The 25,676-nt window shown below is 36.5% G+C and overlaps 2 protein-coding genes across 21 annotated transcripts in view; both read right to left on the bottom strand.

Moving 5' to 3' along the window:
• The window catches only part of Nek10 (NIMA related kinase 10), a 260,109-nt gene extending 252,343 nt beyond the window's left edge, over positions 1-7,766 (bottom strand). For 3 of the 9 annotated variants that reach the window (XM_074043773.1, XM_074043776.1, XM_074043774.1), the window contains exon 1: positions 7,486-7,765. The gene's annotated coding sequence lies outside the window, so the exon portion shown is untranslated. Of the gene's footprint in view, positions 1-7,485 lie in introns of all 9 variants that reach the window. The other 6 variants (XR_012436303.1, XR_012436302.1, XM_074043775.1 and 3 more) reach the window with 4 other exon arrangements.
• Positions 7,767-10,312: 2,546 nt separating this feature from the next.
• The window catches only part of Slc4a7 (solute carrier family 4 member 7), a 92,213-nt gene continuing 76,849 nt past the window's right edge, over positions 10,313-25,676 (bottom strand). For 6 of the 12 annotated variants that reach the window (XM_074043765.1, XM_074043767.1, XM_074043764.1 and 3 more), the window contains 4 exons: positions 21,611-21,742; positions 19,313-19,410; positions 16,567-16,677; positions 10,313-14,276 (listed from right to left, as the gene is read on the bottom strand). In XM_074043765.1, the coding sequence (XP_073899866.1) occupies positions 14,195-14,276; positions 16,567-16,677; positions 19,313-19,410; positions 21,611-21,742 (423 nt within the window). In that variant the 3' untranslated portion in view covers positions 10,313-14,194. The remainder of the gene's footprint in view (positions 14,277-16,566; positions 16,678-19,312; positions 19,411-21,610; positions 21,743-25,676) is intronic. The other 6 variants (XM_020185742.2, XM_074043768.1, XM_020185747.2 and 3 more) reach the window with 2 other exon arrangements.

Raw genomic sequence — 25,676 nt, 5'->3', positions numbered from 1 at the left:
TGCAAACCTGAGATAGAGGGCAAGACCTCTCCAAAGGGATTTCAAAATTACATTTAAAATGAAGCAAAACAAGACAAAACAATTGTGCAAGATAATAAAACCAGTCAAGAGGTCATCAGTTGTAGACCTGAGTCAGCTCCTTTCACTTAACAGATTTAGAACCTAAGGCCCAGGGATGTAAAATGTGTTCTAGGCCACACGGCACTTTTAGGAAAGGAAGAACAGAACCCAGTTCACCTTCAAGGTCTCAATCTTAATGGAGAACTCTAGGGTAATGGGAAAAAGAGGATGTGTTGACAATGGCCCTTAGTCAAGGGCAAAAGGTGATATAATAATTGATGTTGGCACAACTTCACCTGCTAGACAGTGCAGTGCTTATAAGAATTCATTAATTTATCCCAGTCATTCACGTGAAATGTGCAGGTGTTGCATTTTAACATTCTCATATGGTGGGAAAGAAAGGTGCAGCTGGAACAGAATCTCACTGTCAGCAATGTGTGGGCTAGTGCTATCACGGCCTTGCTTCGGACACCTTCCTGTGTAAACAGTTTATACTTTGCAATTTTCTATTTTCTATTTAAACCAGCAGCTAGGGATAAAAAGAACCCAAAATTTATCTAATAGTAATCTGACCCTCTCCTGCTCATTCCTGCAAATAGTGACCATGTGCTATGACAAATGATTGATGCTCCTTTAAGTGCTGGCCTTCATTTGCTTGGCGAACACTAACCCAAGTTGGAACAAGTGACATTCCAAAATTAACTAGTATATGCGACAGCAGAAACCACTGGAATCTCCTGATTGTCATGATTTCCATTCATTATAGAGAGAATTTTATTAGATAGGGAAATATCTGCATGTAGGTTCTATGAATCTTAACTGTCATTAAATAATGACATTGGTAATATGCCATATTTGTGCTTTGTGTAGTGCTGATTCAACTCTACTCATGGTACAGCTTGTGTTAGAAAAATGAAACTAAGACTCATATATTAAGTAATGATATTAAAAAGGGAAGTCAAAAACTCTTGATGACATGAAGAAAGCATGCATATTAACCAGTCAATGAAAATAACTAAAGTAACACACTAAATTTCTCTCTTCTCATTGGCCCCAAGAATAATAACATTCCATTCTATTTCCTGTTTTTGTGAGAAAAAAGTTGACAATGATATTCATTCAGTCCTCCAAGATGTATTTATTGATTCCCCAGACATGCAATAGCACAGGGTCAAAAATATCTTCCGAAAAAAGTTGGCCATTATTGTACAAAGTCGTAAAGGAAGTACATATTCAATCAAAATCCTGAGAACTTCTACAGGTGAAGACAACACTAAATAGACAAATGCACAGACATCCATAAAGTTTGGCAGCACTATAAGAACAAGAGCAGCTTCTGAGCCATAAAATTAAAATAAAATTCCATCCTATTATTTACTGTGCTCTGTGCACAAGACACTACTTAGTGTTATAAAACAATCTCTCCACACAATTTAGTTTGTGTATGAAATCATAAATGTGTAGGCTGAACTGCTAAGAATTACACTTTAGAAGTTTTCATGGTTCAGTCTAATACAAGAAATTAAATAAAAACACTAAAAATGTCAGAAAGCCAAAAAATACATATTTTTCAAATGGGATTATAAACTCAATGAAATGAAAGGAAATGAAGACCACAGTGGGTTATAGAGACATGGAAAGGCCACATGATCTGGGGACCTGAAGAAAGTCCACAGGATGAGAAACAGAGTGGACAGCATCCAGGAATGACGAGGGATGGGGACAACACCCAGAAGGAAGCTGTGAAGACAGTGAGTAAAGACCTGAGGCAGATGCTCAGGGACCTGGAGGGAGGCGAATGTGGGGGAAATGAATGAGTGTCACCTTCAAGGAAGGCTACAGTCAACTTGTGCAACTTCTAAGGTTGCTAAGGAACCTTAGCTAGGAAGGTATGGTGTTCCTTGAAATTTAAAAATAACTGTACATACAGATCATTCCATTTATTATCACAGTCCATTAACCTTTGGCCAACTCATTTGTATAAAGAGAAATTTACCTAATGTAATATTAAAATGTTCATGGAGTTCAAATGAACGAACACTAAGTAGCAGGAAGACCTGGGGCAAAGAGAATCATTACTATAGTTTCAAATAAAATAGTCTGAAATCAGACGGAGTCCTTTGTCATAGACCTTGGCAAATGACATCTTCCTGTTCTTCAGCCCCATAACTGACATTTGATGACTGAGTCTTGACTATTTTTCTACTAGAAATAGGTCTTGTTTGTTCACTTCTGTTCATCCTCACTGCCAAAACCTTACTATAACCTTACACCATCAATCACCTGAACTACCACAATCATCTGCTAAAGAGTCTTCCGACTTCACTTTCTCCCTCCCCTGAAAGTAGCCCAGAACGTCTCTTTTTTTTAAGTTAAGAGTCTGACCAATCAGGCCTTTATGAACTTCCCATTTCTCCTAGGATAAAAGTAAAATTTACAAAGACCCCTTGAGGTGTTATTGATGTTCCCTTCCCCTAGCAGCTGCGGCTCACACTGGGCCCTGAATCCCTGCCTCATAGGTGCTGCCTCAGGATGCTCCAGAAGACTCCTGGACCTCAGGGCTGTATTGGTACAGAAAGGCCTGGGGGGCTCGTCCTTCGTGTCTAACCTCGACAGGACCATGGCCCCACCAGGGACTGTTTTGCACCTCTTCATAAAAAGGCAGAGTAGGGTAATAATTAGGTAATTACATATGTCCACCTCCTTCAGTTTACTGTAACTAATCAGGAGTAGGGAAGCAGCCTTTCTGTTCATCCCTGGCATCTGGCACAGAATTCCTAGATTACAACAAAATATATGTTAAATAAATAATTGTTGAATGCATTAATGAAAAGTCCCAAGTAAAATGTGATTGGAAAGCTCTAAGTATAACCGAACTATCATTACTTATATATGGTGAGCAATGATGATTTTTTAAATCAGCAAATGAGGCCAGGCATGGTGGCTCACATCTATCCCAGCTACTCTGGAGGTGGAAATTAGGAGGATCACAGTTCAAGATCAGCCTGGGGAAAAAGTTAGTGAGACCCTCCTACATCTCAACAAATGAGCCAAATGTGGGTGGTACAGTCCTCTAATCCCAGTTACAAAGGAAGTATAGGTAGGAGGATCATTGTTTGAGGTCATCCCAACTCTATCAAAAAATAACTAAAGCAAAAGCAGGTTGAGGGTGGCTCCAGTGGTAGAGCACCCGCCTGGGAAGTGCAAGGCCCTGAGTTGAAGTTCCAGCGCCACCAAAATCAAAAATAAAACACCCCAAATAACTTTGCTCTATTCGGTGATTACAGAATGTTAGATTGTCTGTATCTCTCTATAAATACAAGGAAGCCACAGGACTCTACTACTGCATTCTTGTTAAACACAGACAACCTCAATATTCTGAACAGGACGGCACAATTCCCTAAAGGAAAAATGAGTAGATCCATCTCAGCAAGTGTGGCTCACATGTGAACATTATATGAGTGCCCAGTCACCACCTCCGTGAATTTGCAAGTTTGTCAACAACGATTCTTTTGGTCAGACCACAGGGAAATGGTGAGAAGAAAGGATGGTGGTAGAACACCTGGTTTCCACTTGCCCACTCAACGACCTTGGAAGTGTCCCTGGATCTCTCTGATTATCAGTTTCCTCTTTTGCCAAAAACTGGAAATAACATTCCTCCTGTGATAAGGTGGTAGTCAGGACAAAGTACAATGAAACCCTTTTAAACTACCAATGGCTTTACAAATGTAAGTTAATGCTATGATGCCTACAATAAATAGTGTCACTGTAAAGTCATTACTTCAATTTGAAGAGCTGTGCTTATCTTAAATAATTTATCTATATTCACTGACTTTAACTCATTGGTGAGAAATACTGGACATAAAAATGAGAAAAAGATTTCAATATCACAAAGTCTTAATTTTAACTTTAAAAAAATATTCATTTAATCCTCAAAACAACCCTGTAAAGGAGTGAGGTAGTGTAGTACAGTATCCCAGCTTACAGGTGAAGAAACTGAGGCACTAAAAATGAAAATAACTTGGCCAAGATCTCTTACTACTAATAATGATAAGAGCAAAACTTTACGTGGTAGTTACCCTGTGCTGAACCATTATAAATGCTTTCCATACATTACCTAATATAATTAATAACAAGTCTATAAGGTGGTGACCATTAGTGTAACCATTTTGCAGATGAGGAAGATGGCACAGAGAAGCTAAATCATTTGTCTAGGTCACACAGCTGTAAGTGGCAGAGCAGGCATTTGAAGACAGACAAAGGCTTCCTCCCCATTAATCTAATACTATATTCTCACTTATTGGTGACATTTACCCAGTACTTTATTTGTCTAAGTGAATTTTATAGATGTTAATAATCAAATATTACTGCATACACACTTTTTTTTTCAAACTAATTAACAATTTCTGGTCTTTGGCAAAATATGCTAAATTCTGATGGACCAAGGTCAGTGCTACAGTTGCTGGGCTTTATTGGGCCAGCCTCTACTTTTTATTTTAATTTTTATAGGAAGGGTTTTCACAGTCTGTTTTTGTCACTTTGATTGTGCTAACGCTTTTAAAGCCAGAACTCATGTGTGTTATAAAGAGTCCTCAGCCGGGGCCATACTCAAACAGTAGCAAGGCCTACGTTCAACCCTGGTACACCACAAAAAGCATCTTAATGTGAGATTTAATAAGCTCTTGAGTATAGGATACTTGTGAGGACTCTGCAGATTTTAGCTGAAGTGAGAGGAAGTCAGACATAAAAATATGAGTAATTATTTTACGAAATGAGAAAGAATGCATTTTGTTCAGCGGTTTTTTTTTTTTAAATCTTGATACATGTCAGGCACATACATGACTATGCTTGAAGTTTACTTTCCTCAGGAAGAGCAAATCTTACAAAACTGTAAGACTCATTCCCAAGTCTTAACTAACATGTTCTGACTCGTCTTCACTAATCTCAACAATTTCTATTTCCTCATCCTGCTTTATTTATACCTGCTTACTTATCTCTCTCCCTTAAGTAGAACTTAATACAAATACCCAACACTTATGTATACTTCCTGTAGGTGCATCAATAGTCAAAGAGGTTTGTCTATGTTAATTATGGAATGTTCACAACGACTCCATTTTACAGGTGAGGAAAATTGAGCTGCAAAAAGTCTAAGTAACTTGCCATATCTGGGAGTGCGGGAGCTAGGACTTGAAAAACAGGCAATCTGGTCTGAAGGCCTTGACCTCTGGACCTCTGCTCTACTGTTTCCCAGAGTAGTTACAAGAGAATTGTTTGTTTTAGTTTGGCTTTCAGCATTTTGAAACAGAGTCTATGTAGCCCTGGCTGGTCTTGAATTCAAGATCCTCCTGCCCTCAGCCTCCCAAGTATTGGGACTATAGTTTTGCACCTCTTCCCAGCAGAATAGTGCCTTTGTTTTGTACACTGCTGAATAAAATACACAGTATTTATTCAGTAAATGCTTATTGAAGGTCTCCTCTGCTTATCCAAGTGTACAGCTCAGATCCTCTGACTTCAGTCTCTAAGCCTGGCTGGCACTGGCAGGCAGAGAGTTCCAGGCCCTTCTTTCGCCTCCTAAATGTTTTATTGGTTGCCTTTTCTTTTGAATCACTCTTGCCTGGGCCCATGAAATGGTTAATAAATACTCACTGAATGAGCAAGTCTGTTCCCCATATCAGAGCTGTTGCCACATACAAAGTTCACACCCAAGTAGGAGAGTGGCAAGATAATGCCATACAAATTGCTCTTGACTTTATCAAAAGATTTACTTTCACCTTTCGTGAGCTGACCAAGAAATTTCACAGCTCCTACATTCTGACTATAAGGTGCTATGCAACTGGTGTAGATTATGCACATTTAATCTTTAAGAGAATCCTATAGGGCTGGCAGAGTGGCTCAAGTGGTAGAAGGCCTGTCTAGCAAGTATGAAACACTGAGTTGAAACCCCAGTACTGCCAAAAAAATTAAAAAGAGAATCCTATGAGGTAGGTGTTATTACAAGCCCACTGTACCAGGTGAAAAAGCTAATTAGAGGCTGGTAATTTGTTATAAACTTCAGAGTTAAGATGTAGATCTAGGACTCAAACCCTATGACTCTGAAACTCAGTTCTTGCAAACCATACTCATGCCATCACCATGGCATGAATGAGATTGTGAATTGAAGCACAGTTTCTTTCTAACCACTAAGGGTCTTGAAATTAAAGTAAAATCTGTAAATTCAGCATTTATCTTTTATATAGGTCTTTTCTGGGGGTGGGTACCAGTGGAAGGTGGGTGGGCACAAGGGGGAATGAGGGTGAATATGGTGGATGTATTTTGCATTCATATATGAAAATAGAAGAATGAAACCTGTTGAAATTGTTCTAAGAAGGGAGAAGGGGGAAGAAGGAGAACCATGGAGGAGGGGAATCTCACTAAGAGATACTGTAAGCACATATGTAAATATCACAATGTATCCCCCTGAACAACTATGATATGCTAATACATGTTTTAATTCTTTTGTAAGCAAAAGCTTTATTGGTCAAAGGTGATTTCTGACTTTTCTGAACTAATAAGATTGCTGTGAAAATAATAACTTCACATTTAGAAATTCATTCTTTGTACAGTCATTTGCTGAGCACGTGCTACATCCTGATAAGGAGCTAAGCTGAATGGTGAGTAAGACAAACACATCCTCTGCCTTCACAGAGAAGGGTCTATAGGAAGAAGCAGAAAAGAATCAGGCAACACACAATGAATAGCGAATGGGGAGTTTGGGGGACGGTGGGGGGGCATGTGCAAAAAAGGGAGTCCATGCTAAACCAGGGAAATAACCTCACAAGGAGACAGCGTGGTGTGTTCTGGGAAAAACGAAGATGGAACCGCTAATGGAGATTTAAACTAAAGACTGAATTAGAGTAATGGGGAATATTGGCAGGACTTTAAGATTAAAAACACTAGTCTAACAATGGTGAGGAAAGTGCATTAGATAGGGTCAGACTATAATCACAGAAGCAGGATAGGTGTTAAATTTAACCAAGAGACTAGTGGATTTTGTGAGATGGTAAGAATGATGATGCGCAAAGCGATTCACCATCTATTAAGTAGGGGGTAACCTTGATAATTGATGGGAATTTGGGGGGAAAGGCGGTGTCGGGAATGAGGCTTTTGATAACTGAATAGATGGTGGTGCCAAAGAGAGGTGACTCTGGTGGCGTGGGTGTGGGGGGTGTGGGTGTGAGGTAGGATGGCACGCAGGGCTGCTTGAGGTTTAGGGGGACGGCCTAGGCTGGAGATGGAGGCTTCTAGACACCAGCTGAGGTTATGCCTGCTGTGTGATTGGGGGATGCAGAGGGGAACCTGCTAGGAACAGAAGTCGTAACCGCGCCTACGAGGGTCTGTGGTCCCCGCCCTCCACCTCCCACCTCCACAACCTGGCCTGCCACTCACCTCCCCGCGCGGAGGAACGTTCCCCCTCAGGCCAGCCCCCGGGTCGTCTTCATGGTCTTCCCCTCTTCAACACAAGGCCCCGCAACCCCGGCGAGGGCACCGTCGGTTTTTCAATCAAATCCTCCTGTGGGCCTCCAACCGGCGACCGCTGAGCCAACACCGACACTGGTTCCTCCGCCTCGCCAGGGCAGCTCAGCCAATCGGGAACGGCTATGCTGCAAAGTGCTTGGCACCATAGCGACGGGTGACGCCTGCCACAGTTGCCATAGCAACCAAAGAACGTTCTGGGTCCGCCCCAAAGCACAGAGGCAGGAACCAGGTAGTGATTACACAGGTTAGATGCCCTAACTTAGCATCAGAAACACGGTGGGTGGGTAAGAGCAGTTTGATCTTTGGAGTGTTTCAGGGATTATTATGGGCTAAAAATCAATCACAAAGAGGAAGACTTAGTTTGAAAAGGATCAATGCAACATGTTAAGTATCTTTTATATGGCACAAGACCACTCAAGCACATGGTAGGTCAGGCAATGTATGTGACCTAGGACTGAAGAACTTGGTACCATACAACTCTTGGGCAAGTCAATTCTCATTATTGTAAAGGTCTGCATAGAAACTTTGTGAATAAAAAATTTTTAACTGTATTAAAACCTGAAAAGGACACTGCACATCATGGAGTATTTAAAACAATGAGTATCAAACCTTGAGTGCTCCAATTTTATGCAGGTCCTATTCCAAATTACCTATTATTTCACCTACTCTTCACATTAATGCTAGTCATTACTTTTCATTCTCATGTAGAGTTGTAAACAAGAAATTGCCTAAGCAGCCCAACATGACACAGCTAGGAAGGGCAGGGGTGGGGAACCTAGTGACTTGAGCCAGACCTTAGCCACAAGGATGGTCCCTGATGTCTTCAAGTACAGGCTCCACTCAATCCCACCTTAATGTCACTCTAATGTTACCTTAATGTCACCCTAAATGCATCGCCATGTCACACTTGGAACGCACACGAGACTTCAATAAAAAGGCAGTGTACCTTTCTCTGCTTGAATAATAAGCAGGCCAAATGGGATAAAATTGGGTTTGTGCAACTAAAGTATTTTTTCCTCCTTAAAAAAAGTACTGTCCTGTTTCAGGAATGTAGAGGTGAGGTGAAAGTCAAACTCAAGTGAATATACAGAATTAAACCTCAAAGACAATAAAACTATCATGATTAATGCTACCAAGCAAAAAACAAAAAGGCAGGAAGACTGATGTGGAAAAATACTCTATACACGCAATCAAAATGCAGTGAATTAAAATGACCCAAATTCTACTACTATTCAGCAGCACACACACAAATCTGCCTACCGCCTTCCTACTTCTCTGAAAAATAAAAATCTTAAGTGGATGTTTTTGCCTTCTCTGGATGTAACCTGAAAGTTTTATGGAAGACACAAGGCACGAAAGATACTGGCTGTAGGAGAGGGGTGCACGATTATCTCCAAATGTTACAGGTCCAAACTGGTATGTAGGGTTCCAAAGGGGTCATGCTTGCACAAGGCTGACAACTTTTGTTTTAGGACTCAAACCAATGAGATCTAATACTCCAAAACCAATGGGACCTGAAACCCCTCTGTAGCTTTCTTAATAGTCTTTATGTATTGAAATAGATGATTCCTACAATGCCTGTGGACCCAATGGTACACACACACACACACACACACACACACACAGGACTAAGAAAAACAATGGCAATGATCTTATAGGCTAAAAGCACAAAGCTCAATAGAATCTGAAGTAAATTGTGCTTTGAAAGAAAAGCAGAGAAGCAGAAAGAGAAGTTTTCCAAATACTTTCATTAAAAGCATAGAAATAGGAATGTAAAGGCCAGTCATGAAAGAACTGATTATCTCAAGAGATCAGACAGACTTTAGTGACAAACTCATGTTTTCATTTCCTCTTCACCTGCTGCTGGTAAAATAGTGACAGCTTATATTACTTTATTAATAAATCTTTAGATAATATAAGTTGATAAAAAAATACTCCCTAAAATAAATGTAAATGAAACTTTCACTTGAAATTTCCAAAGCCCCTAAGCATCTTTCCTCCATCTTTCAAAGGTTACCAAATTCACGGGAAGTAAAAAGCTTCTCAGTGAGAAAACAGGGAAGTGTTGTACATGTGCCATATGAAAGCTATTTACTAGTAAGGATAAGTTTATAATTAGCCATTAACAATTAAAGAAAACCGAGCCTTGGGTCTGTGAGGTCAGGGTTATTATTCAAATTACTGCACATCATAAAGCAAAAGCTTCTAGTCTTAAAACAGTTAAAAAAAAAACTGGACCAGCACTTTTTAAAGGGCTTTATTTTAGTATTTCTTAATTATCAAAACAGCATCATGATACACTATTTTTTAAATTATCATATTATTGTTGTACTGGGGGTACATTTTTAAAGTTCTTACAATGTATCAAAGTTGAATTCTCCCTCTCCAGCATTTTCCTTTACCCCACCCCCCCCATTTCCAGGAGTAGTTTCAACAGGTCTCATTTTTCCATTTACATATGAGTACATAACATTTCCACCGTTTTCACTATCTTATACTATTTCCCTACACCCCCCCCCATCCCACTGATACCAATCCCCCGACATGACCTATTTTACCTTCCTGTGAAACATACTATTTTGTTTCACCTTGTCTCTCTCTCATCTTCTCTACTAAAGCACACAAATAATGGAAGCAGGAAGTAGAAGCCACTTATTTTCTTTCCTCCTCTCCCCCATCTCAAGCTGAGGAAGATAGGAAGCTCTTCTATTGAGGTACAAAGTAAAGACAATGGCTATTACAAGTTATTAAGTAGACTTTTATTGCTCTTTCAACATCAATAACATCTATGAAAAAATAGTTTTCTTCTAACAATTATGAAACAAATTTGAAAGGCAGGATTGTTCACATTATAGACTTGGATGTAGACTTCATGTAAATGAAAGACATCAGTTCTCCGATTTAATGTGTGATGTACTTTGGATTTTATTACAAAAGAAAATATCACTGTAATTATAAAAATTATAGAAATTGTAACTGTTGTGTGAAATTACACCAAGGTATCAAGTATTACATAAATGAACAATAAAATTTAATTTTATTGAAACGTAGTTAATATTGGAAGACACCCTTCTGGCAGACCCTGCAAAAACAAAAACCTTGAATAATAAAGCAACAAAAGGAAAAGCCACAGCACAAAAACAAAAACAATGTGCAAAAACTATGATTAAAAGAAAACAAAGCTTAACAATTAGTCCAAGTATGTGCTAATTATTTAAAAAATTTTAAATATTTAGACAATTTCATTTCCAACTATGGTTTTCTATAATTGACATTTTGCTTTCAGAAAAGTTAGATTTTTACATTAAAATTGCCAATTTGAACACTATTTTAAACCTTGAATATACTTAAAGCCTTTAAATTTACTTTCTAAAAATAAATAATTGTTGGAGTAAACGAAGGTATTTCACATATTTGCACTGCATACAATAATGATGTAATCTACATAAATAATTTTCAAAAATTAATTTATTTGAAATAAACATGTTTGAAATACCATGTTATGCCGATGCATACACATGTAGAATCTGAGCACTGTAACTGCTGAGCGTGTTCACAGAACTGACGCGCATCAGTACAAAGCTCTGGCGACAGAGACCACCTTTCTTTTCACAGAGTTCTGAGCCTGCCTTGAGTTAAAAACCTCTTACACTCAGACAGAAATGGTTTTTGGTTGAAGGGAAAAAAAAAAGTAATTCTGAGTGGTAAAAACCAATCTCCTTTATAAATACATGCATGAGCACACAAAGTTTCATCCCACATGTCTTATAGAAGACTTGGCAAATATGAACATTGGTACACAACAGCTTTAAAGAACTATAAGATATTTAAGACTGACAAGTTCACACACACACACACACACACACACACACACACACTGTACACACACAAGCACACAGTATGCTCTAGAACAACTGTGCTTCACTTCCTCACATCTAGTATTACTTTTAAAATATATAGAATTATCCTTTTATCATAAGGAAGCTAGTTCATTATTTTCTCAAAAGCTGCTACTTTAGAATGAAACAGCAATCAAGAGAAAGTGAATTTCAGATGGTCTACATTAGGACTTACTAGATCCTTTGTAAACAGACATTATAAATAAATAAAATAGGGTGGAGAATAGAATATCCTGAGGCGGCTCTGTGGCCGGGGTGTTCAGTAGCACTAAGCTCCATTCTGAAAATCAAGGCATCTGCAAAAGTGCTGCGTTATTCATGTGATCTCATCTTGTAAATGGAGTATTACAGGTTTAATTATTTTGCACCTTGAGGTAAATCTGCACATAGCAACTACTACTGCCCATATCCACCTGTGTAAGGCAACATTTAAAAATCACTATGTAAATTACATTTTTCACTGTCTTGCAATGCATGCTATCCATGATTGATATTTTCAAAAATAGTGGGAGAAATTATCATAACCAATTAGAACAAGCAGTTAATTGCTTAAACATGAGTTACCTTTGCTCTTCAATGGAGTAGTCATATCAGATCATTTTGTAAATAAAGTAGTCAAAAGAAAGCAGAAACCATTAATAATCAGAAACACACTGAAACATTTCTGCAAGTCAAAATCATGGTTTTTCTGGCTCTGGATAACTACTATACATAATTAAATAAAATCACAGAAACACTATGATACCAGGTAGTTTTCGGCTTAAATCTTAAAATCACCTTCAGTAAAATAACTACAGTTGTTAATCCTTTGATGTCCACACACGATATGGTGTAAGGAGATCCTATTGTTCAGGAACATCAGGGGAGTTTAAAAAATAGCAGCGAACACTGGGGACTTTGGAAATGACTCTGCTGATAGGGGTGAACAGGCATCGCTTACACAGAAGCTCATAAACACTGGTGAGCACCACGGGTAATGCTCTTCATCAGGTGCCAACAGACGCTAGAGCTCTTTCCAGGCAGTGCCAAATATGGCAACTACCTTTCCTAAACAAAAGCAGCTACATTCCTAACTTTGTATCTGAGGCAGAGGTTGAATCTATTAATTGAACTAGACAGACTATGGCCTCAGATGGAGAAATGTCATTATTATTATGTAATTTACAATAAGATTAAAAACACTTCAGAACTACAAAAACATCAGCTTTTGGCACTTCTCATGATCTTCTTTAAGATCAATTTCCTCATACTTTTGTTTTTTAAGTATAAATGACTAAAGAGGACCCTGGAGTTTCATTAAAATTCTCATCCTAACATTCATGTCACCATCTCGAGTATTTCTGTGGTTTCTCAATAGTCACATAAACTTTGTATTCTCTGGCCAAATCAATTGCAGAACCCCATTCATCCAGTCCTACAGGCTTAACAAGAACATTTACTTTGTAGAGAGCTAAGAGTATATAAAAAACGACTAAGACAATTTGCTAGAAATTAAAAAAGTAATTCGAAAAGACTGAAAAAACAAACGTTAATACAGAATAGGAAGAATGCCATCATAAAATGTCTGGTTTCCTTTTAAAATACAAATATGGCAGTGCTTTATATCAAAGATGTAAAATCTGTCATATGTGCTCAGATCTTAAACATAAATGTGAGCGAGCACCAAGTATTTACATTAACAATTTGTTACCTTTTCAAATGTTTATATGAAATTTAAGCAGTTATCAATTAAAATATTTTAAAATGAGATTGTGGGTAACAACCTATTAAAATCTATATAACATAAAGAATAACAGAAAATGAAACAAAATTCTTAATAAAATAATACTGATCAAATTCTGACTCCTGATTATTTAATGACACTACTTGAAACAGAAAAATAAATCAAGAAATTGAACCTGATAAAAACTAAACCATTTCAAGTAGAAGAAAGCAACAGCAAAGAACAGACTGGGACAGATGACTTCTAAAAATGCATGAGTATTCAGAAAATATTTCTAGAAAGGTAACAAAATTTATTGCAAACTGGCGTTTTATAGCTTCTAAAATTCAAGAAGTCATGACTGGTATGAGTAAATTATAAATCACCTACAATTTCACTTGCCTATCAGAATGGAAACCTAGATATGGAAGTTGTAAAATTTAAAAATATTCCTAAAACATAAAGGTTAAAAACTATAGCTCCTATCTAGAAAGTCCCCACTCTTCTCCATTCACTAAGAGATGTATCACTTGTGAAGTGCAACAGACGTCTACATAAATGAAACAGAGGAGCCACGACACATTGTTTCTTGCACATCATCGGTATGAAGAGTAACAAATGTGAAATAACATGAAAACTTTTAAAACTCAAGTAAAAATTAAAAATTATAAATACATGTAATAAGTATGTATCACTTAAGGTTGGTATAATTGCCACTGATGAACAAAGATACTTAAGAAAGCAGACTGAATGTATTCTCCATATCCTTCTATTGCAAAGTAGAAAAACTGTTTTCAACAGAATAAATATTTGAATAATAAGAGCCATGTACCTACATTTCTAAGAGACCATACAGTCTCCAAGGTGCTCATAACAAACTTTAGATACTACTTCAAAAACCCAGTAGTCATGTATAAATAGCATGACATACAATATTGCTATACATAGTGACACTGACACACACACATTATAGATATGGATGTAGTTATATATCTATATAATTCCTCTTGGTTCAATTCTACAATGAAGTTTCAGCATCCATGTACTTCTTTGATGGTTCACCTTCGAAATTTATTGTCACACTCACAGGCTTTTCGGGGCTGTTTAAAAGAATGAGAAAAATTGATTCTTAAAAGAACAAATTCTAGATTCTAAACAGGGCAACAATGACCATACCCCCTGTGGTACTGGGGACTGAACCCAGGGCCTAGCACTTGCTAAAGTAAGGGCTCCTGAATATGGGACACAGTCCAGGTCTATAATGATTAATTTCATTAAACCTTTTTTTTTTTTTGGTAGTAAAAGTGATAGTAAAATTTATTAAGACAGGAATAACACTTTCAATGGAATGAAAGCAGGTCATTTCTAGACAGCGAATAGAATAACCAAACTACACCACACCTTTGATAATTACTAACAGTACTAACATGACTTACTATTATAATTTGAGAGTTTTAGTATCCTTAAAGTTAACTGGAAAGGCACATGTTTAATTTTTTTTTAATTTTATGTTTTGTATTTAAATTCATGTGTTTCTTAAAACTAGAGGTGCTTGTTAAGACAGTTTATGGCTGCTTTATTTAATTTTACTGACAATACATTTTAGATGTTTCTTTTTTCTTTTTGCAGTGCTGAAACTTTGTGCCTGCAATTGCTCTCCCTCTAAGCTGCATCTCTAGTCCATGAGTCTTTGTAAATATAAGCACCAAATAATTTCTTACAAAGGTGACAAATTTGGTTCACATATGTAGGACCAAAACACCTGTTCTATTTTTTGAAGGTTATATATAACAAACACAATTGCTCCATGCATATGCATTTGATTGGCTGATTTTAGCTGTAAGACAAATATGTGGGTTTTGAAAATTTCACAAAGAATAAAAATACACTACAGTTTGCTGCCTTCTTCAGACAAACTGAAGGGAAGATCTCCCAAACACTTTTCTTTTAAATGACAGAACCAAGACATACTCTTTATTCTCATGTGAGTTTTTAATAGCAGGGCAACCCAAGTGAAAGGCAGAAGTACTAAAGATATGTCAATATTATTGTAAGGCCTTTTTGGGGGCAACTCTGGGGTTTGAACTTATGACCAAGAACTTGAGCACTCTACCACTAGAGCATGTTTCCAGCCCTTTTTGCTTCAGTTTATTTTTCAGACAGGGTCTCATGATTTTGCCAGGGCCAGTCTCAAACAGAGCTAGCCCCCTCCCCCCACAAACACATTCTCCCTCATGGCTGGGATTACAGACATGAACCACCACACTAGGCAGGTCTTTATTTTTAATTGTAACTTAATATTAACAATCTGAGTCAAGGGAGCTGACAGAATGTGAAAAATAAGTAAGAATGAAAAAAGAACAGTGAAATTCTGGCTGTACCGAATGATCCAAGGTAACAAACCATACAGACTAAAGATAGAAATTTTAAAAGTTAAACAGCCCAGTTCAGAAAATTCAAACTCAAGAAATGACAGAAAAGAAAAACATGATGGTAAAGATTAAGGAAAAAGAGGAGGAAAGAGAAATATCAAGAAAATACTAATCAATTATTATCACAAGGCAGAGCTTAGAAAAACATTAACTAAACAGAAACAGTTCTGTGGCCACCTGCCTGGAAAGGCTTCAATCAAATGTCCGAGCAGAGTATCCCAACACCCAACATAGCACCTGAATGAAGCTATAACCCCTCCCAAAATATCAGTTGAATATGATGCCTGAGTAACTTGTAGGACAACATCTCACTTCCAAAGAGACCTAAGGACTAAAATTCCAATGATTATGAAAACAGAATTCCTGAGGTCTCAGGCTTTGAAGTCAAGGAACAAGTGTTACATAACAAGTAATATAAGGAAGGTTACATAAGCTTCAACACATGGTTCATTATAAAGCCTAATGGTTACTATATCAATGAAATAAATTTCTTCCAAATAACTTCAGGGAAAACATTTATCTCTCCTGGAGAAATGACACACTAAAAAAACAAGACAAAACACAAAAGGAAAACTGTGTTTTTCTTTTTTCTTGGACCAAAGAAAGCATGATGGAGGTGATGTTCAATTACAGTATTTTTTAATGCCTAATAATTATCTTTCTATCGTTTTTCATCTTTTATATAATATACTCTATATTATTCTATAAGATTTATTATAAAATAGCTCAAATTCTTTTTTGAAATCTACAAGTATAACTTTAAAAAACTACCAAGCATAATTATCACCTATACCTGGTCACAGTGAGAGAAAAATGATGGACAGAGGGAAAGAAGTGGGGAAGAAAGGACAGCTGATTTGTCAAGAAAGGAGAATACCGATGAAGTAAATTAAGTTAAATGTGATAGTCTCTCAGTAAACTGAAGACTGGTGATAGAAAATGCATAAATAGTTACAACTACCTCGTGTTAGATCTGGTTACTTTGGCATTCTCAGTATTCATGGAAAGTGCCTTCCACTGTGCAGTTTTGGCCATTTCATCTGATATGTTAACAATTGAGGGATCAATACTGAAGAACAAACACACTTTTTGGTTAGTATTCAGTATATGCAAAAGCATTAATACTGTCATTCTTATTAGCTAATAATTACTGGCTTTGATCAACTTAAAATTGAAAAACTCCTTGCCATCCATTTAAACCAACCAAACTGCATCAAAGCTATCATAATGACTTTGTTATAAAAACCTTAGAGAATTACACCTTCCATTACAATCAAAACTAAGAGTAACACTAATTAGATTAACGAAATTTACTTATGGAACTTTGCCTCAGAATTTGATTTGGAACTTAAGGAGAATTCTAGCAATGATGCCCCTCTGATCATCTTGGTTATACAGATATTGTTGAAATAATAAAACATAATTAGTGAGCTTATAAATCTAAAAATATAGCATGAAGTTAATCAGAAAACATTAAAAATACCTTCAATATATAAGAAAAAACTATTAAAAAAAGCGTTTGCTTTAAAAAATGCTGGGGAAGATGACACTTTACAATGAAAACAACGTTCTGGAAACATTTCAACAGATAACAAAAAACAGCTTTTAAATACCACTCAACTGGCACAGTCACAAGTAATATGAAAAAAACGTAAGCTTAGTAGAAATAATTAAAAGCCCTTTTTCTTTACCAAAAGAAAAATACTTCATGCAAACAAGCTACAAATACAAATGTCAAATTATACCTTGTTAAAATAACAATGTTAACAGTTTCTATGTTGCAAATGAATAAATAGCAGTGAGTTAAAAAGTGCTAGCTTGCTTCATTCTTTAAATCAGAATGGTGTTTAAAATGTTAAAGGCTGCAAAGACATATGACATAGCCACCGAGAAGTCCCTAGGAATGGTTGCTAAACCTTCACCAAGTCACTTTTTTCAAAGTACACAAAATCCGAACATCCAAGTTCACAATGGCAGAGCCACTCAACCTGCAACTATGCTCACCCTGATGCAAGATTTATTCACTTTGTTGAGCAAATTCAAATAACTGAAGAGAAGAATTCCTGACAAAGTGCCTAGCTTCTAACTATCCTCTGATAAGAACTTCCTACTAGTAGAAATAAACAATTTTGGAAGAATACATGTTATTTTACATAAAATAAAAGAGTATGGGAAAACTGTGCCTGTATTATATAAATTCTCTTCTTCTTTTATTTTATAGTTTTGCATGTTCCAAATGCTTTCATGTACTAGCTCATTTGATCTTCATGGCAAGCAATTCAAAGCTATTTAAGTTAGCAATTTCTTGGCATTCTTAATATTCAAATCATTAAGCAAAGCAGCAGTATTCATGACTCACACAATCACTTAAAAGAAAAAAGGAAAAACTCGTAAATTCCTTCTTTTTTACCAAATACAAGATGGTACAGCTTCCATTTATTGTGGTGGTTCATCTATAATCACACTGAGAAAGGAATGGAGCAGGACAGAAATTAAGAGGTAAATAATCCAGCAAATCGTGAGAATCACTAAACCATCTTGGTGGTTCCTACTCTTTAAACAGGTATATCAATGATGCTGATAGCTCACTTAATACCCATTTACAAAACACAACACAGCAGTGCATGGTAGTTGGATATATTAAAATGTCTATATTTGGCAATTAACTTAAAATATATAAAGACTTAAGGGAAAATCATGAACAAATAAAACAGTAAGACCAATGGTAATAGCAAAAAGTAAGGTACAGAAGAAAATTACTTGATCGATTCATTTAACAAAGTTAACATGTATAAATCTAAACATGACTGTAAAAACTATACTTACAAATGCAAAATAAAATTTATTAAATTGAAGAAAGTTAAATACCAATGAACATATTCCACCAACCAATTACTGAAGGAACCTATAAACATTCTAAAACTGAATTCTGTAAGGTAAATACCTAGTCAGAGATGAAGCCTTGGGAGGTTAAGATCAGGAAGATTGTGGTTAGAGGCTAGCCTGAGCAAACAGTTCACAAAATTCCATCTCCAAAATAATCAGAGCAAAATGAACTGGAGATGTGGCTCAAGGGGTAGAGTGACTGATTTGCAAGCACAGAGCCCTGAGTTCAAACCCCAGTCCCACCAATTTATTACTCAAACGACATAGGCTTGTAATGTTTTAAAACTACAAAAAAGTTTTCATCTCCTAGCTTCAGTATCTTTAAATTTGATTAAGTATAAATTACCAAAATAAGTTATCCATGAAACCTGTTACTATTTTTTCCACATGAATCTTCACTGTCAGGGGCCATTCACATCTTTAGAAGCTTGGGGAGCTAGGATCCATAAACATAAGTAGACACTGGAAGAAAACGGATCACAATTTTCTTATTCTCTAGCAGCCCAATGAAGACCGAAAAGCTCAAGTGAGACAGAATGAAGGAAGATAAGGAACTCTTGCTGACTTGGCAAAGAGACAGTTTAGTTTAAGGTGGGTGTCCAAGACCAGCTTTTCCCTCATTTCTGCTTATGACCTGGGTGGGAATGGACAAATAGACATCTTTTCAAAATGAGCAAAGTATCCCTATAGGTGATGTTCGAGGCTCAGACTTTACCATATTTTTAAAAAACAGAAATCATTAAGGAAGCATTACATGGCTTATTCATACACATGACAAAGATCTAAAACACATTTTATAAAATACAGTTGTGTCTCACCTATATTTTAGGGCCTTCACTGGAATTTGCAAGAGACTTCCTCCTTCAAATGGCAGATGCACTGTGTCATGGTCATCTTGAAGCATTCGTTCAGCCTCCTTAGAGCACAGACATCAGGAGATTACTTTCCCCACAACGGTCCCAGGGGGATCCATCACTATACAACATCTTAAACTGACAAGACATCTGCCTTACTGGAAACTGCATTTTACAATTACCAGCACATACTAGTAGCATAGAATGAAAACCACCACTTATAAAAATTTGAAACTATTCCAGCAGAGGGGGGAGATAGGGAGGATGATGGAGAGGGTGAATTCTACTATGATATGTTGTTAAGAGCTTTTGTAATGTCACAGTGTACCCGCAGTACAACAATAATAAAAATAAAAAAAGGATTTTAAATGGTGTAACTTTCACTTCTGAAAATGAATCATTCATTATTTAAAAACTGATTCAAGTATATAAATCAACTTACAACATAGGTATATAATGACAGAATTTTGTGAAACCTTACGTATCTTATCATAACACAGTATGAATAAAGGTTAGCTTGTTTAAGGCAGGATCTCTAAACCTTGGAAACACTGACATTTAGGGCATAAAAATTCTTTTTGTAGGGGAAATCCTGCAAATACAAGATACTTTATATCTTCTTAGTCTTCTACCTATTGGATGCCAGCAATAGCCCCTTTAGTTATGACTCAGACATTGAAAAAATGTCTCTTGGAGTGGAAGTGACTCCAGGTTAAGAATGTCCAGACAGTGGACATGGACTCCGAAGGGTGGCACACACCTGTAATTCCAGCTAGGAGGCAGAGATCTGGAGGATCACAATTTAAGGCCAGCCCAGTCAAAAAGTTAGTGAGACCCCCATCTCAACAAACAAGATGGGCACAATGGTTCATTTCTGTAATGTCAGCTATGCTGGAGACGTAGGCAGGATGATTACAGTTCAACGCTGGACCCACCCAAAAATGTGAGACCCTATCCGAAAGATATCCAAAGCAAAAAGGGATGGAGGCATGGCTTCAGTAGTAGAGCACCTCCCTAGCAAGCACAAAGCCTTGCATTAAAACCCCAGTACTGCCAATAAATAAATAAATGCCACTTTTATTTTTGTTCTATGTGTCACTGACCCTTAGTCTAACTGACACAGGAAGTAATAGACAATCTGACCTCCGAATCATATAAGTTGTATTCTAATTGAAAGAAAATTAACAAAAGCCAATACATATTCACACCTGCAACTTTAAAGATAATAAAATTCATCATTCAAAATTTTTGAAGCCTCAAATATTCTAAAGAATATCCTAGTTATAGGTTTTGTTGAAAGGCAAACATAAAACCAGTAATTTTTCAATCTACATTTAAGCAGAAATATGGCATTTAAAACTGTATCTTTCCTCTTATTATCTTTGATTTACAAACAATATTCTGAATGGAAAAATAAGCGAGGCACTATTTATGATGCATATTCAGGGTCTACTTATTAAGTAACAGCACAAGCAGTTAAAACCAAAACAAAAGTAAAATTCACAGTGAAGTATTCATATTTAAATCTCAGTATATGAATCTACTAGAGGCAGTACACGAGACAGCATACAAGATTCAAGTGGTATGTATGTGCCTGTGGTCTCAGCTACTCGGGAGGCTAAGGAGGAGGATCCTTTAACCACGAGTTCAAAACCAGTGTGGGTTTTGAACAGAAGAAAAACAAACCAGGATACACAGTATGCACATATGGAAATGTCAAAACAAAAGCCCCTGTGTAACTATCATATACTAATAAAAATATTTAAAGAATTAAAAAAAGATTTGTTGCAATTTTTTAAAAGATTCTTACTTCAAACCCTCTTTGTCATTAGATACATTGGATTAATAAAAAGCTGTTAAAATTAACATTATGCTATAACTAATAGAGCATATGACGGACCTACAGTGCAGATTATTTTATGAATTAAAACATGCTTTAATACTGCTAAGACCTCTAATTCTTCTATTATTAAATACATGTAATATGTAACTTTTTAAAGTATTATTTTATGTATTATGTTCTTGTACAGAGCGGCAAGACGGTGAAGAGGGGCCAAGCTGGTAATTGGGACAAGTTACCTAGCTCCTCTTTGCGTCAGTCTGCTTATCAGCAAAATGGGGATAAGAACAGTGCCTGCTCTTCACACAGTTCTTAGGATGATTTAAGGACTTGATCCAAGTAAGGTGATTAAAATAGTGTCTCCTGTATGTTCAAGGTATAAACAAGAAAAGGACGCAAATCTAAAATTCTTGAATTTTTACCTCTTTCTCTTTCTTCTTTTTGTCATCTTCTTTCTTTTTCTTACTTTCTGGCATGAGATCATCAAGCCAACTAAGTTCTCTCTTTGTGAAACACAGGTCCATGAGCTTACGTACAAACACTAATGCAAGAACCTTAAAAAGTGGAGGAGGAAATATTTAGATACATAATATTAAACCATCACTCAAAAGAGGAAGGAAAGCATTTATAAACATTATAAATAATGGGAAACAGCTTCATATATTTTGTTTAAAAATTATTTCATGTTTGGGGGATGTGGCTTGAGTGGCAAAGAGCTTCTCTAGCAAGTGTGAGACCAACTTCACACCCCTGTATTGCCCCCAAAAAAGAAAAACTTATTTCATACGTCATCTTATTGCAAAGAAACTGAATCAATTTTTATCTCTTTAAAATGCTGGGGGGGAAAAAAGCTACAAAGGGAGAAAAGTGAAAGTGGCATTCTTAACCTCCTGCATACATTCTTTGCATTCTATAAAATTCTTTAGCATTAGACTACAGTACCTATTCCAAGCATCAAGTTTTAGTTTTTGGACCATATGGGAGAAAAAGACACACTTTAATTTCCTTTAACTGCTCCTAAGAGTGAATGATTATATTTCAAATGTGGGTGTCTGGTTGGATTTTCTCTTCTGCTACTTCCTGTAGGATCTTATGACTTTAGTTTATGAATTCTTAAATTAGATAGAAATTCTCTACCTTCCTCTCAGTTCATAATCAAATTTACTGTTTATGATGCTTGTTGAACAAATAAGAAACATTCAATCATCATAGGATCAAATATATTTAACTTTCTTTATAGGTGGATTTCCCTGTTTCTCCATCACTGGGTCACTCTCTACTACAACTTTATTTTATCATTTCAAAGTCTAGAATTCATTTATGATTTCTTTCTGAATATGGCATCAGATTGGGAGCACAAACTTATTTACCTTATTTTTCCCTCCAGAGTTCACTTCCAATACCGTATATTAAATTTTCCCACAGAACTCAAATACCACCTTTAATGAAATAATCTGCTTATTGTATTCAGGTGATATTCATATAAATTTCTGGACTTATCAGTCTCTTTGATCTATTTGTTTGCTGCTATTCCAATTCTGTATTATGCTGGTTAGTCTGAGCTAACAGCAATTTTTAAATATATGGTTATCCTCCAGGCACAATGATGTCTGTAATTCCAGCTACTTGGGAAGTACAGATTGGGAAGACCATGGTTCAAAGTCAGTCTAGGCACAAAATCAGCAAAAAAGCTGGGTGTGGCATGTGTAAGGATGATCATGGACTGAGGCTGGCCCAAGGCAAAATGTGAAAACCCTACCAGAAAAATAGCTAAAGTAAAAAAAAAAAAAAAAAAGGCAGTGGGGGAGGAAATTGGGTGAAGATGTAGGCATTGCTCAAGTATTAGACCTGCTTAGCAAGCATAAAGCCTTGAGTTCAAACCCCAGTACCACAATATAAACAAAAGAATGGCTATCCAAGCAGTATGGTTTAAATGCAGAACAGTCAAGCATTCCGTCCCTTATCAGAGTTATGTTTGTTATATTCTGGTATTTATTATACCTTTACTTCTAAGGAGTGTACAATTTCCACAGAGTGAATAGAAAAGTAGCATGTGTACAGTTGAAAGACTATGACATATTATATACTTACATAACCCACCCTCAAATAAGATACAGAACATTACATGTTCTTTTAAGTTTGGCATTTATTTTTCTCAACAAGCTTTAAAATTATCCATTTCATAGTGATTCTATCACCCCCCCAACAGATGCGTTTCAAATAAGACGCTAGTAAAATTTACACTTGGGACTGTATTGTATTTGTATGCGATTTCAGAATGGAGAATTTTATAATATTAAGTCTTCATAACAAAGAACATATATTTGTACATTTGAGACTTATTATATGTCCTTTAATACTGTCAAGTTGAATTCTGTCACCCATTAAAGACAAGTCAAGAGCCAGACAAAAAGGCTCACACCCATAATACCAGCTACTTCAGAGGCAGAGGTAAGACTGCGGTCCAAGGCCAGACCCAGGTGAAAAGTTGAGACCCTATCTGAAAAACAACTAAAGCAAAACGGGTTGGGTTCAAGTGGTGATTGAGTGTGCTCGTGAGGCTGTAAGTTAAAACTCCTGTACTGCCAAAAAAATTTTTTTTAAGTTGAACGGCAAACTCCCGTGTATCTGAGAATATGACCTTATTTGGAAGAGCTGTCACAGATATAATCAGGATAAAGTCACCCTGAAGTACGGCTGGCTCCTCAAGCACTATGACTGGTGTTCCTGTGGGGCAGGGGTGTAGCTCAGAGGCTGTGCTTGCTTACCATGTGCAAGGCCCAGAGTTTGACTCCCGCACCGACTGCAAGTAAACAAGCAAGCAAACAACGTGCATAAAGACACCAGCATTTGCAGACACGGACACGTGAGAAGAACAGTGCATGACGGCAAAGGCAAATGGGAGATATGCAGCTGCTAGCCAAGGAATGCCCAAGACCCCCAGGAATGCACCAGAAGCTAGCAAAGATAGGCAGACCTTCCTGTAAATTTCAGGAGAAACAAGGCCCTGTGCCCACACACTGGTTTCAGACTGTTAGTCTGCAGAATTGTGACACAATAAATTTTTTGCTGTTTTAAGACATGCAGATTGTGGAACTTTGTTAAGGTAGCACTAAGAATACAAACACTATTACAAAGCTTTTTCTTTAAACTTCTTTAAAATTTTTTATTTTAGTTTATTCTTAAACATTTTGTAGTTTTGGGTCACTATTTAAGGTTTTTCCATTGTTAGCAATATTACTGAGACTGAAACTATATAATTTTTATGTTTTCTTACATCTAACTGCCCTATCATAATTCTATTAAGCACTTTTTGTTTTTTTATTTGATTTCAAGAAAAGAGAAGACATACAATTACATTTCTAACAAATATATTGGTGATTCCTTTGATGCTGAAGTACTCTTGTCTACTTAATCATGTTATATTACTCTAAGAAGTACTGCTAAATTTATTTGCTAATATTTTAAGAAGCTTCAATTTATATTAATAGGGCATCACAGGTCTTTTGTAGAAGTTTGTCAAAGTCTCCATCTTTTCCTTTGGTCGCAAACTGTTCAACATCATCTGCTCATTAAAAGTAAGCTATGCACTTAAAGGGCACATCTTTTATCCTTTTTCCAGTCTTTTCTGTGCAACAGAGCTACATGTTAATTCTTCTCCCTCTTCTTTGGTCAGTTTTGGAAATTCATATGCAGTATGTTAATAACTCATTTTTCCCTAGACCAGGGAGCAGCAAATCACAGCTCCTGACCAAACCAGCCAGCCACCTACTTTTGTAGAACATGTGAGCAAAGGATAGTTTTTATAGATAGCAACTGAAATTAATCTGAGAATAAAGGGGTTTTTGTGGGGGACAGGGAGTACTGTTTTGCTTTTTCTTTTTTCAGTGCCTCATGTATGGTAGACAACACTTGAAACTGAATTAATCCTCATATATCCTCAGCACTGATAATAAAGAGTATTGGTCACCTGTGTATGATAGCGCACACTGACAAGCCCAGCTACTTAGGAGGTAGAGATAGGAGGAAAGCCCAGACAAAAAGTGTGAAACACTATTTGAAAAACAACAATACAGAAAAGAGATGGAGGTATGGCTCAAATGACAGAGTGAGACCCCGAGTTCAACCCCAGTATGACCAAAAGAAGAAAAACTAAATAAAAAAGGAAAAACATTGGTAATCATTATCTCTGTATGTTTTTAAAGTCAGGTTTCTATCCAGGGTTTAATTTCCACATACTTAAGATTATTTTAGTGGCTTCTATTGTAATTGGAAAATATTACTTGAGTAATTTTTACAGCTTTAAATTTTTTAAGGTTTTTTTTTTTGTGGCCATATCCATAGCCAATTTTATATAGTATTTATAAAAGGACAAATTTTCTCTATTTATAAAAATGTAATGAATTACATGGATTGTCTTAATAAAGCCATCTATAGCTTAATAACTTTTTACCTTCTAGATTTATCAATTTCTGATATATCTGTTGA

This window comes from Castor canadensis, chromosome 10, assembly GCF_047511655.1.
Source record: "Castor canadensis chromosome 10, mCasCan1.hap1v2, whole genome shotgun sequence".
In the NCBI taxonomy this organism is placed as follows: Eukaryota; Metazoa; Chordata; class Mammalia; order Rodentia; family Castoridae; genus Castor; species Castor canadensis.
Note: the sequence above shows the minus strand (reverse complement) of the source record. Positions and strands in the feature narration are given on the sequence as shown.